The sequence below is a fragment of the Kwoniella europaea genome, chromosome 3, assembly GCF_036810445.1.
Source record: "Kwoniella europaea PYCC6329 chromosome 3, complete sequence".
Taxonomy (NCBI): Eukaryota; Fungi; Basidiomycota; class Tremellomycetes; order Tremellales; family Cryptococcaceae; genus Kwoniella; species Kwoniella europaea.
In genome coordinates, this window is record NC_089489.1 from 627,006 (window position 1) to 640,213 (window position 13,208).

The 13,208-nt window shown below is 43.7% G+C and overlaps 5 protein-coding genes across 5 annotated transcripts; 2 read left to right on the plus strand and 3 right to left on the minus strand.

Annotated features, from left to right (window-relative positions):
* Positions 1-1,562: 1,562 nt before the first annotated feature.
* Positions 1,563-4,051, plus strand: V865_008107 (uncharacterized protein; the record flags this gene model as incomplete). The annotated part of the gene is made up of 2 exons (XM_066231845.1): positions 1,563-3,676; positions 3,760-4,051. The coding sequence occupies 2 exons, from the start codon at positions 1,563-1,565 to the stop codon at positions 4,049-4,051; spliced, it is 2,406 nt and encodes an 801-aa protein (XP_066087942.1).
* A 330-nt stretch (positions 4,052-4,381) lies between these two features.
* V865_008108 (uncharacterized protein) lies at positions 4,382-5,916 on the minus strand (the record flags this gene model as incomplete). Its single annotated transcript, XM_066231846.1, has 6 exons — positions 4,382-4,756; positions 4,924-5,048; positions 5,157-5,183; positions 5,270-5,378; positions 5,485-5,580; positions 5,713-5,916. 6 exons carry the CDS (start codon positions 5,914-5,916, stop codon positions 4,382-4,384), a joined length of 936 nt encoding a protein of 311 aa, XP_066087943.1.
* Positions 5,917-6,416: 500 nt separating this feature from the next.
* Positions 6,417-8,964, minus strand: V865_008109 (uncharacterized protein; the record flags this gene model as incomplete). The annotated part of the gene is made up of 5 exons (XM_066231847.1): positions 6,417-7,061; positions 7,146-7,906; positions 8,009-8,351; positions 8,435-8,719; positions 8,812-8,964. The coding sequence occupies 5 exons, from the start codon at positions 8,962-8,964 to the stop codon at positions 6,417-6,419; spliced, it is 2,187 nt and encodes a 728-aa protein (XP_066087944.1).
* A 388-nt stretch (positions 8,965-9,352) lies between these two features.
* V865_008110 (isocitrate dehydrogenase, NADP-dependent) lies at positions 9,353-11,385 on the minus strand (the record flags this gene model as incomplete). The annotated part of the gene is made up of 9 exons (XM_066231848.1): positions 9,353-9,763; positions 9,836-9,912; positions 9,978-10,033; positions 10,115-10,174; positions 10,252-10,472; positions 10,575-10,694; positions 10,792-10,932; positions 11,009-11,074; positions 11,170-11,385. The coding sequence occupies 9 exons, from the start codon at positions 11,383-11,385 to the stop codon at positions 9,353-9,355; spliced, it is 1,368 nt and encodes a 455-aa protein (XP_066087945.1).
* Positions 11,386-11,991: 606 nt separating this feature from the next.
* V865_008111 (acetate non-utilizing protein 9, mitochondrial) lies at positions 11,992-12,724 on the plus strand (the record flags this gene model as incomplete). The annotated part of the gene is made up of 3 exons (XM_066231849.1): positions 11,992-12,083; positions 12,258-12,554; positions 12,673-12,724. 3 exons carry the CDS (start codon positions 11,992-11,994, stop codon positions 12,722-12,724), a joined length of 441 nt encoding a protein of 146 aa, XP_066087946.1.
* Between the last annotated feature and the right edge of the window lie 484 nt (positions 12,725-13,208).

Sequence of the window (13,208 nt, forward strand, 5' to 3'; positions counted from 1 at the left end):
TCTTCTTCTTCTTCTTCTTTTCGTCCCTTGTACCACACAACTTGATCTGGACTAGACAAAAAGAACATCGGTCGGAGTACAAGGTATAAGGATGATGGATGTTTAAGGAGAAATCTACAATAACAAGAACAACAACATTGATATCATCAAAGGAGTCCTTTGTTCTATTCATCATCAATCACTTGACATCCACCAGCATCAGCAGAACAAAGAAACACCTCCCCCTCCTGGCGCCGCCTCAAGTTTCATCAACAATCCAACAAAACAAGGAATTGAAATCAATAATCGTTCACGTTGAATGATCAGCTTATCTCTCAAATACGACTGCTCCTCTTCCTCCCCTCGAATAGATTAGAGACATACATAGCCAATCGCATTGACCTCACATCGTCCAACTTCAGCAACCACGACGCTCCTTGGACCGAACACCCACATTCACATTCACATCAACATTGATATCTCGGCTTTGACCCCTTTTGTCGACCCGTAGGCTATCTCCCCCACGCTCTAAATTGGACACATCGACAACAAGTACCTACGCCACGCAACCCTAGAACTGTCACGGATCCTCTCCACACAGCCCATCCCGACTTCATTTGGCGTTGGCGAGGTGCACTCGTGGATCCGAGCGTAGAAGAGAGAACCAGAAGAAGAAACAAGGTAATCTTCAAATAACAGGGATCAAAGGGGAAGTCTGTGCGTGGAAGAAGAACTAAAGAAACGGACAGCGAAAGAGACGATCAAAGCTTATCAAAGCATCCTAAGACATTGATCGTCTAGAACAAGAGAACAAAACACAACAACCATCTCATAGCACAACACCCACCGACATATCATCAATTCAGCATCATCATACTCCTTATCATACTCTCACTGGTGTTCGCATTCGCTTCCAACATCATCACATAGCAAGATAAGCAGTCGAGTATCATCAGCTCAGCAGACCGTGACGAGGTATCTTCCACCAGGTGAGCGAGTATAGAGTGTAGCATTCCTCATTTTTTGTCTCGAACTTTGTTTACTTCTCTCTATCCCCTTTCTGGGACTGGAATCGGATGTCTCACTGTGATTGTCATCATTCTCAATTGGACCGCAAGACATGTCTCATCTTGCCCTTCGACCTTTTTCCATTCCTGTTTTGGGACTGTCCTATCCAAATCTTGACATGCTTGATCAGTCCGGTTTATTATATTTCCCAACATTTACCTTGGCAACTATCCTTACTCTCTTCGATCCACTGGTATACCTTTGAACTTGCCAATCTTCCCCTCATCCTTGGCTTCAATCTTCTCACGCAGTAAACAAATCTTCTTCCCCTCCCGTTGCTTTCGTTCAAATTTACTTTCTTATTTTCTGCATATTACTTCTTCGCTCCATTTCGACCTGTTGTCCGTTAGCTCTGCGAGCATTTTTACGAGTCTCATTTCGCTCTATATTAATTCTACCTTACGTTCTTTGCCTTTCCCTTTGCCTTATCTTGCATCGACTAGTATCTTCTCCCCTCGGCTGGATCGCTCATGCTCCTTGTTCGCCCACAGCATACCTCACAACAACCTCTCAACATGTCCCTGTTCGCCCCTCGACCTGAAACGGAACGTGCCTCCGTCCTCCTACCCAACGTCACCTGCTCATCCTGCTCAGCATCTATACCTCTGTCATCACTTGGTGAACACGTTTGCGCTGCTGCGCCTCCTCGAGGTCTGGCCAATCGAAACGTTCCCAGACCATCTCAGATATCCATCCCACAAGCTCGACCCGCTATGGCTCGACAGCCATCATCACAAGGACGCGGACCTTTACCTACCAATGTTCCACCGCCTTTCGCTGGACCCTCCAGTGCTCACCCTTCGCCATCGGAATTCTCCATACCTCGACGACCTTCCGCAACGAACCTCTCACCTCATGACGGTCCATCCGGCTCCTACTCTGCTTATCCTATCCCAGTCAAGACCCCTTCTCCCACAAATCCATTCTTCCCCCATCCCGATCATGCTCAATCTACCAGTTCCGTGCATGGCTTAGGTATGGGTGCGGTAGAACCCCAATCGTCCCCGATGATAGATACGACCAGCGGAGGAGAATCGGGTATGGCTGGAGTAGGAAGAAGGGCTTTCGCTGCCGCTGCTTGGGGTGTGAGAGCCGGAGTCGCGCTAGCGAAACAGCATATGGAAGCTCCTGCTACATCTCCTTCGTACCAGACAAGCAATCCCGCTTGGCCACAACCACAACCTGTATCCCCGTCTTCCGCTCGAGAACCCCCTATCCTACCAAGAGTCCCACTTAGTGGACGACAACATTCTGGACCAAGTCCGATCTTCGGTGCTAGACCTGAAATGCATCACTCGCATACTGCTCCAATGGAATCAACCTATTCCTACTCTCCACCAAGAGCCAACCCTGCCTCTCCACCTAGAAGGTCGGCCTCAGCCATGTCTCACCGATCCAATCCTTCTTCTCCACCTCGACGCAAAGAATCGCTATCATCGAATGCCAGTAGTCGATCAGGTCAAGGTGAAAGTATCTCCCAACTTCTCCGAGCAAGAACTAACACGGCACCCGCTAAATCCAATAAACCAGGTTTCTTCGATAAAGTGAAAGAAATGCACGAACGAAGTAATACGGTATCGCCTGTATTGGGGATAGGAATGGCCAGAAGTACTTCGGGCGGAAGTGGAAGTGGTCGAATCACGTCAAGTCCGCAGACTACGACATTCGATCTGGAAGATGATGATTACGACGATCAACAATCTGCTTTACCTTGGGCTACGCCGTCTTTAGATGAATCGCCCATGATGAACCGCGATAAAGCCAATGGGATGAAACATCACCGATATCCCACGGCGGGAAGTGAGGCATCGAGCAGTTCTTCAAGCTCTAGATCGGGTAGATGGGGAGCGACCAGCGGAGAATCGGAAGAGGTGGTGACTCCCTCGCAAAGCTTAGAGATGCTTTCTGATCGAGTATCGTCAAAGAGTAATCACGAAGCGGGTATGAGGTCGTTCAGTACCAATGCCGGCGGTGTGAGTATGGAAGGAAGAGATATGTTAGATCAGATTGGTGAAGAAGATGAAGAAGAGGATGAAGGTGATATGGTAGTCTTCGGTACACCCACATCGAGGAATATCAAAGATCCGCATCAGCATCAACACCATAATCAGAAATATCTCCCTAATTCTCATTCCACCTCTACGATCACCTCTACTCGACCCTATCTTCCTACTACCGTCCCTCATTCTTCACCCAACCGGATCAAAGGTCTTCCTTCATCTAACGAAAATACACCTATAAAATCGCGCTCTAATTCGCACTCGCATTCGCATAAATCGTCCACCTCTTCTTCTAACAGTATATCCTCTACTACCATATCGTCGAACACCCAAAGGCGTAACAAGGTATGTGTGAAATGTGGTGAAGCCGTTGGAGGATCCAAGAGATTCGTAGAGAGAGATGGAATAGTACTATGTGAGAAAGATTGGAAGAAGATGTACCTACCTTCTTGCAGAAGATGTAATTTACCGATAGAGAAATCGGCTGTATCAAGTTCGGATGGACAACTCAAAGGGAAATGGCATCGAACTTGCTTTACTTGTTTCAAATGTGATAAACCATTTGAAGGTGATGATTTCTATGTGTTAAATGGACGACCCTTCTGCCAATTCCATTATCACGAGGAAAAGTGAGTTCAAGCTTAACCCACACACACCACCCTTCTTATGTCGTATGTGGATACAAATACTAATTGATCTTTGGTTCATTTAGCGGTACTCTCTGTGCATCTTCTTCATGCCATCAACCAATCGAAGGATCATGTATAGTAACTCCCGGTCCTAATCCTCAGAGATTCCATCCTGGCCATTTGAAATGTGATCATAGAGGTGGAGTATCAGGTGCTCAAAATTGTCGTGAACCCATGGATGAGTATTATGAGATTGACGGTTCAAGGTATTGCGAAAGACATGTTGGAGAGGCATTGAAAGGGAATAGATCGATGAAAGCTGAAAAGAGAAGAACGAGGCTGGTTGATCTACCATTCGGTGTTGGTGGGTTTTAGAATTTAGATTTTACATGCACTAGATACAGGTGTGAGATTAAAGTTGTATATATATACATTCTTGTAAAATTCTTTATATGGACTTTACAATTAGTTGATGGTATATAATTATGATGGACATGATTCATCTGTTCATCGTCTCTTCTTTTCGGTATTTCTGCTACACTCTATACAGTAGTTAGATCATTGCATGGATACTTCAAACTCGATCTCCACTACCACATACATCCCTCGTCCGATAATCTATAAATACAGTAACTTTGACTTCTCATCTCCCAGTGGATCCACTAAAATCGATAAAAAACGCAATCTTAAACATTATTCCTATTCCTACCCAATCTGACTTGTCTGTGTTTCTCCGATTGCCGAATCCAGCCGTTCTCTTTCCCTTGATCTGTCCGGATCCACAAATTTACTAGGGGGTAATATCCCCCAAATCAACAAAGCCAATACGACAGGCAGATACTCCAAAGTTCCAAATAAGCTTTCATGGGTGGAAGCGAATCCGAAAAACCCTTGTCCAGTCTCGGCTAATCTGAAGGTCGTTCGTAGTAAGATCAAGAGCGAGGTGAGTAAAATGGTGTACAAGAACGAACGCAGTTTGTTGAGTGAGGTGGTATTGGTCAGGTGATGGATGTAGGTAGGTTGATGGGATCGATAGATTGTTAGGAGGAGAAGCAGAAGGAAGGAGGTGAATGAGAAGCACTATGATAATAACACTTGAATCAGCCAATGATTGAAGAGATCTTGTCCTGTACTATTGGTGATATGAGCAGCATCCCATTACAGACATGCCGAGTACGGTTGAATGTGATTGATTGATTGGTCGAAGATCATACAGTACTGCGATAAATCATCACAGCATCACTCACCTGAATGGCCAATCCTGCCAATAAAATATTATTGGCCTGTTCAGGCGTGACGCTCGATGGGTTACCTCGTACTTTGGCAGATTCGGATGAACCGATTAGAGCGGCCCCAACCACTTGTATGATGGCTATGGGTGTTTGGGTGATTCAGTGTAACTCCAAATGACATGCGAGACAAGTGAAAGTCGTCTCATATATCATATATTATCGGCAATGGCAATTTATATGAAACCCACTAGTAACTATATCAGCCGTTACGAAGACTATTCATATTATCCATAGATGAATTAGCTATGTCTCTTGATCACTTCAAGATGGGATGAGACGAGGGCTGTAGATGATCACTTACAAATCAATACCTTCCTAGGTGAGAGGATCAAAAGCCTCTCTGCGCCTTTATAACTCCTAGCAGCTATCGATAAAGATAAATAGATGGCAGCTGAGAACAGGACTGGTGCCTATGTACGATTGATCAGCAACCCGATCATCATTACTTCAACAGTCTTGTGTCGGTACAGTAGGTAGGAGATAGTACTTAGCCCGTTTAAAGTGTAAGGGACTTACCACCACGATGAGGAAATACTGAGTTACGAAACTGCTAACTACAAAAGGTCTTCTATGACTCGATAATCTCGCTGCGTATCCGCCGATTTCCATGAGCTATTTTTGTACGTGTGTATCATAATCAGCACTTATGTATTTTTGTACACATAATGACTCGGTATCGCTTGTGAACGAAATGTTACTATACATGCACATGGTGAGAAAAATGAGAGAACAGAAACGACTCACCGCACCAACCAATATCAAACTATGAAACCATCTTGTTCCCCGCTTCCTAGCCAGCCAGAAAGAATGTAACGATACGCAAATCGTAAATGTTATTATACCTATTATACCCAGTGCCAGCGAAGGTGTATATCCGTAGATGATAATGGACGCTTCATCGTCTTTGGGATTGGGATTGATAGGTCCTCGATAGGTCGTTCCGGACATGATGATCTATTGCAAGTGCAAGCTCTAGGTCGCAGGTATGGATGATAGTTGACCGTAAGGTTTCTATTCAAATTCGCGTCTATCTATAATTTCCTATGTCTATTCCGTTCAACCACTTGATATAAGAGAAATGAGCGCAACATGTGTTCAGTATCTATACCAACAACTACAACTAACGATCTTTACGAGATCGAACGATTTTTTGTTAATGGATCTTACTCTACGTCACTTTGAATTTATGCCAAGACAAAACACTTAAAACAGGTGACAAACCACAATACCTAGGCACCATCGACGATCTCACCTGATCCACCCACTCAGTGTAAGACCGCATCCTGTTGTATGTCTACACGTATAACTGTATTGTAAGCTTGAATGGAGGATTGTGTTTATAGTATTGTACATCCATCTACATCGATGTACTGTACATATACCAGTAAATGGTTTGATGCGAAGTCAACCTACATCAGATTGTATAAAATATGTAAATATAATTCAATCTAAAATACCAAATCTTCCACTTTCCACTTCCCAATCTTCTCATCCATCAACCTCTTTCCCTGTCCCTGACCCCCTTCCTTTTTGCTCTTGTATTTAGATTGTTTCTCTTTCTCATTCATTTCCTCCCTTTTAGCCAATATCAACACAGCTTCGATGGGACCTCTCAACTTCTTATACTCATTCTGAACTTCCAACAAAGGTTCTAAAGCTTCGTTCAACCCTTCTAACAAGTGATGGGAAGGTTCATATGATAGGAATAGAGGTAGGTGCGAATCGAGCAATAATGATGAATATGCAATTACCGAATTTAAGCTTGGAGTTCCCTCAACTTCAGACAAAAGCTGGGTTTCTGAGGCTGTATCTTCGTCCCACCCTTTTAGAACTTCGCCACGAGTGTTGACATGCCACTGAGCCCATTTGAGTAATTGTTCCAATACAGATGTAGCATCTTCCACAGATAGGTTCTGACGTAAGTCCAATCGGAATGTAGGAGCTGGTGGGGATGATAAGATCAAGTATAATAATTTTGATAAAGTAGGTACGTTCTTATCGTTAGTTGAGGGATGTAAAGATGATGAGATGAGTTTGACGAGTGTGAGAGAAGATATGGTTCGAAAGTTCTTGAAACACATGATGATATTATCCTACCAACGGAGGAGGTTAGCTATATTCCTTAAAACGAAAGCAAAGGGGATACAAATGTGAAGTGAAAAAAAAAATGAGCTCACCCAATCACCACAAGGTAATAAACCTTGACCAACCAAACTTCCTTTCCACATCGAATCATTCACCAAACCCCGTTCCAGCAACAACCTGATGATGCCAGGAGAATACGTTCCTTTGCATTTACCTTCATCGTTGATCGCTTCGGAGAAAACAATCTTGACAATCTTCCTAACGAAACTTTCTGATATACTAGTTGAATCACCCTTGGACAAGTACCCTTTTAGTGTATGTTCAGCTTGACTGGGTTGATTTTTCTTGATCGACTCGGAAACCTTCTTTATCACTTTTTCTTCCTCTCCTTGACCATCTGATTTATATGTAATGGCAGCAGAGGTCGAGAGGTACATTTGAGTTTTATCCTTGGTACCTAACAGACTACCCATTCCGATCCCTTTTGGAGGAACTACCACTTCCGTAGTGTATATGACACTCCGTCCAGATTGTCCGTCACTGTTCAGATGACTTAGAACTAGTCCGACAGTCAATATCCCGTTCTTGCTAGAGAGGATGGAGAGGTGCTCGATAGTCCCAGTAGAGGTGAATGATGAGATTGACGTGGAGGAGAGTACGGCGGGCAAGGTTGATAGTGGGATCGCAAGGAGTAAAGAGGGTGTTGGGTGAGGTGTAGGTAAAAGGATCAAAGGTTTGCCTGATGTGGGTAACAACAAGAGGACTGAGGTGGATGAGGGGTGGACTAAGGTGAGAGGTAAGGTAGGCGAGGAAAGAGAGGAGATCTCAAGGGTGTATAGCTTGTTGGATTCATCTGTACAATAAAAGAAGATACAGTTTCAGTTCAGTCCAATCATTGTAACGAACATTTATGACTTCGAGGAAGCTGGACCATTCATTGTGTTGCATGACTCACCTAAAGCACTGATCACTCCATCTTCACTTATATCGACATATCCCAACTTTGCCTCTCCTCTAATCTTCCCTTCCGTAACTCTGTTAACTCGAGGGTTATCTTCCGGTGTAAGTTGGAATACCGAGATTTTCCCTGTTGTATCGACCAGTACCAATCTCGCGGAATTGTCTTTTGCTATCAACACCTTGGAAGTGAGAATATCGGTTGAGGAAAGTGAAAGTGTAAGATGGTTGAGGGTGAATCTGTTGTTCAATAGATATAGGTCGGTCGGATTGGCGGTAATCACTATAATTGGGTATTGGCTTGAGGGTAGATAATGTATCGATTGTATCGACTTGGCGATCTGCGACAACATACCAAGGAAGCGATTAGAGTCCACTACGTATAAAAGCAGGTTGAATGCTTCTTTGAAGTAAGCTGACGTACCTCTATGACCTCCTTATCGCCTTCTTCTCCAACCCATTTCCAGATATCTTTACCGACCCCAACCAGCGTTATCCTCTCTTTGACTTCGACAGTGTCCTCCTTTTCGTACTGCTCGTCTGACCCATCTTCATCAACATCAACATCCATGTCATTTTCGACTACATTCTGCTCTGAAGTATCTCTCGGGGCTTTCTCTGTCCGCGTTGACCAGTAACTTATGGGTGAAGATGAAAATACCGTAGAGGGAGGGACGGTGAACGAAGTGGTCGGTCTGAGTGTGTTGAGCTATACAGTCCGATTTTCTTGTGTCAGCTGAAAAGGTCTCAATACATGTGATGCCTCGCTGATGCGAGCAAGGCGACAAGCCTAGGACCCACATCATAAGTCCATATCCCATCACCTCGAACGGCCGCTACAGCACATTTGGAATCTCCCACGACGGGACTGAGCGTCACATGAGGTGTTTTCGAGCTGGACGCATGAGGCTGGGAGAATGTCGCCAGCTGCGTAGGTGTGGATATCGAAGCCATATCTGCTGAAGTTGTCGCCTGTTCAGGGGATGTAGTCTGATATAAATGGGTTTATAGTATAACAACAGGCTCAAATCGAAAATAAATGCAACAGAAATCTTGGACGAACGAAAGATTTCAGAAATATATATTATTACGTAAGATGCGCCACTGGTTGCAATTGTATAATATCAAGTTATTTTGCGTGATACCGACAACACCAGTCCACAGGATGCTTCTAGTCGCGACTCGATATGATATGATATGATATGCATTAGAACCAATGACAAGATCGGTATCTATTCTTCCAATGAAATGATTGACCATCCTCCGTTTTGTCAGTTATACAATTCAAACATCTTCCCATCTCCTTGTTTCTGATTTACGCTTAGTCCCTCTGCACACTCCATTATATCCTCGCCTTGAGCTTCTCAATCAGTCTCTCTTCAACTTTCTTCATATACACATCCGTTGTCACCCAATCATCTCTAGTCATATTCTTCCCTTTCATAGCCAACGCAAGATCTTTAGTCATTATTCCATCTTTATCAATAACCTCCACACAGGATTCTTCTAACGATTTGGCAAATTCCCCTAACGCAGGTGTATCATCCAATTTAGCTCTGAATGCCAGACCCCTAGTCCAAGCGAAGATCGAAGCGACGGGGTTAGTGGAAGTTTCTTGTCCTTGTTGGTATTGTCTATAATGTCGAGTGACTGTTCCGTGGGCTGCCTCCGCTTCCATCGTTTTACCGTCCGGTGTGATTAATTCAGAGGTCATCATTCCCAAGGAACCGAATCCCTGAGCGAGGATATCACTCTACAACACGACAGAATCGTTACATCAGCTCGGATTCAGGAGATTCGAGATACGAAAATTCAATACACTCACCATAACATCTCCGTCGTAGTTCTTACAAGCCCAAACGAATCCTCCTGAAGACTTGATAGCTTGAGCGACCATATCGTCTGTATACGAAGAAGAGTTGTCAATCAATTGTCCTGTTTTTCGAGGTTGTATGCGAAAAACTCACCGATCAATCGGTGTTCGTAGTAGATACCAAGTTTCTCAAACTCAGATTTGTAGGTTCTACATAGCATTGAATATCAATACCTATCCCAGCTGGAATTGTGTGTACCAGGCGAAGTATAGTACACTCGATAAACTCACGATTGATAGACCTCTTCAAAGATATCCTTGAATCTGCCATCATATTTCTTCAGGATGGTACTGCCAATCAATCATATGTCAGCCCAGTCCAGCATCACATGATATGATGGAAAAAGGGGGAGATAAGGAGGACTCACTTCTTGGTAGACATGAACAAAGTCATTTTCTTACTAATAGCCATCTTGAAACTAGCATGAGCGAAACCATAGATAGATTCATCGGTATTGTACATTGCCAAGGCTACTCCCTTTCCCTTGAAATCGTACACATTCAATTCGGTGGGTTTACCTCCATCTGCTGGAGTGTACGTCAAGGTGAGTTTACCTGGACCGGGAGAGATGAAATCTGTTGATCGGTACTATGTCAAATCAACATGAGTCAGTCATACTCCTCTCTCGCAACATTCAGGTCCACACAATATTCTGTAGTCGTATGTGGTAAAAGGAAAGTTGAAACTCACCTGGTCACCAAAGGCATGTCTTCCTATGACAATAGGTTTAGTCCACCCTGGAACGGGCTTAGGGATTTTCTCCAGGATGATAGGTTCTCTGAATACAGTTCCGCCAAGGATATTTCGGATCTAAAAACACATATATAAAGATTTAGCATATCTATCACCTTGAAAACATCTCGTTCTGAGATTACAGATTCAGTTGAAAGGTATATATTTCACTGACAGTACCATTTGGACTTCTCCACATTTCCTTCAAGTTGAATTCTTTCACTCTGGCTTCATCAGGTGTTATAGTAGCGCATTTGACTCCTACGGAATACTTCTTAATAGCTTCAGCAGAGTCGATAGTAACTTGATCATTTGTCTAACGTAGTTCATCCAGGATCAGCTGTTCATCTCACCGAATTCAAAGAAGGGGTGGAAAATTCATTATAACTCACGGCGTCCCGGTTCTCCATCCCTAAGTCGTAATATTTGAGATCAACATCGACATAAGGTAAGATGAGCTATACAATGCAATGAAGAATGTCAATACTTTTGTTATACGATCAGGCACTCTGCCCACAAGAGACGTAAAGACAACGCGAAAGGCATCACCTACCTCCTCTCTGATCTTCTTCCAGATGATCCTAGTCATCTCATCACCATCAATCTCGACCACTGGGTTCTTCACTTTGATCCTCTCGATACCTGCTGGTGTAGCAGTGGCATAACCCATGGTGGATGTCAGACCGAAAGATAATGGACGGGAAGTTCGGAGGGCTGTTCTAGCTAAGAAAGATGTCGAACGAAGTAATGGCTGGGCACAAATCGACATTGAGTTAGTGATAGTCACTTAGTTGGGGACAAGCAGAGAGGTCCATGTACATAGGTGTGGGTACCTATCACGGCAGAAACAAAGTGGTAGGTGGAAGGAAGAAGATGAACCGGTGTTACCGGAATACTTTTCCACATCCAACACGTGATGAAGTGAAGGAATGAATGTGAACGCGACTGTGACTGACTCACCATGTTGGGTAGCTCCACTCAGATGGTAGTGCAGTGATTTTCAGAGTAGGACAGAGTTGTGGATGTAGATTCGAGGTGTATGAACCATCTACTCGTGTATAAGGATATTAATTATTTCAGACTTTAGTTATCTAGATACACTTGACTCGCTTTGCTCTTCGTTGTACAGTGTGTCGGGTCAATCGGCCGAGCCAATCGGATCACAGTTTGTATGTATGTTATGTATGTTACAGCGCTGTTATCTTACCGACCACACGAGTGATCAATCTCACGACGTCATCACTTTCCTCAAGACAGCAGATCTTGAGGATCTCTCTGCTTTGTGGAAAAATAATCTCCATGATCGACACATTATCTATATAAGTCACATTTCCATAGATCCTTATCGTACTATCAGCACAGTCAGTCAGCCAACATGCGTCAGTCACTCATCAGACTAGCAAGTGCCTCTCCACCACTACCACTATCCGTCCAACAGGCTTCTATACAGCTCATACCCCCTATACCGTGAGTGTTGCCACCAGGCTACGAATTAGAGAATTTTACATGTATCTGGAAAATAATGGAGGACAAATGTGAAGATAGGAGATAACAACTTCACCAGATGACTCTACTACATCATGGTCAGAAGGATCGATGGAGCTGGAACTGGAGCTGACTCATCACAATGTTATTTACCAGACTTTATCGTCGTCTTCTTCGTGCTCACCGTACTTTACCTCCCGAAATGAGATTCATGGGTGACTCATATATCAAATCGGAATTTCGTCTAACTCGATCGACAGATAATCCTCTACATATAATCGCTTTCTTATCTCAGTGGAAATTATATCTCGATGAACTACAGCAGTCAAGCGGACAAGGAAGGGAGGTATGGAGAGGTAAGAAATTAGATACGGATAGTTTTGAGAAATTGAGTAAGGAACAAGTGGGTCAACTTTATGAGTTGATGCATGCCACGAAGGATGTTTGGAAATCGTAAGTTGCGTTTTCACTTCATATACATTAATCCTTCATCTTTCAACGTCAGGTAAATAGAAGTGGTCCAACTTTTCTGTTACGATCGTCCCATGCTGATTGCTTCTGATATCTTCAGACCCGAACAGTTAGAACAGGAAGCGAAAGATGCGGGTATAAACAGCCAATAGAATCAGGTATAAAGCAGTAAACGTCATCAACCATCACAGTAAAAAACCTGAATGTATCTATAGAATCATATTTGCATTGGCGCATGACAAATCCAGACTTAGGAAGGTTTTCTTGTATCCCTTCTTGAGAGTGCGATCGTTGGTCGGTATATGGCGATGGTTTGGTGGACGATGAACCTATGTGTGTCCACATCCGTTCTCCGTTGAGTATGCATCAAGATGTATGACCAACATGTCGTCATCTAACAGGACATCCCTTCCTCTCATCTTGAGAGCTTTATCACTCCTTTCATCATCATCCATCGTGATCTGAATGCAACGAATTCACAACATTTTATGAGTAGAGTGGTTTCTCCGCCTCCATCTGCCTTGAGATGAGTTACGTACACAGAAGGGGTTGAAACGTCGATCATCTCTCAGTATTCCTTAGAGATCCTTTCGCGTATTATATGAAAGGACAAAAGAGTCCTGATCTAACAAAGGG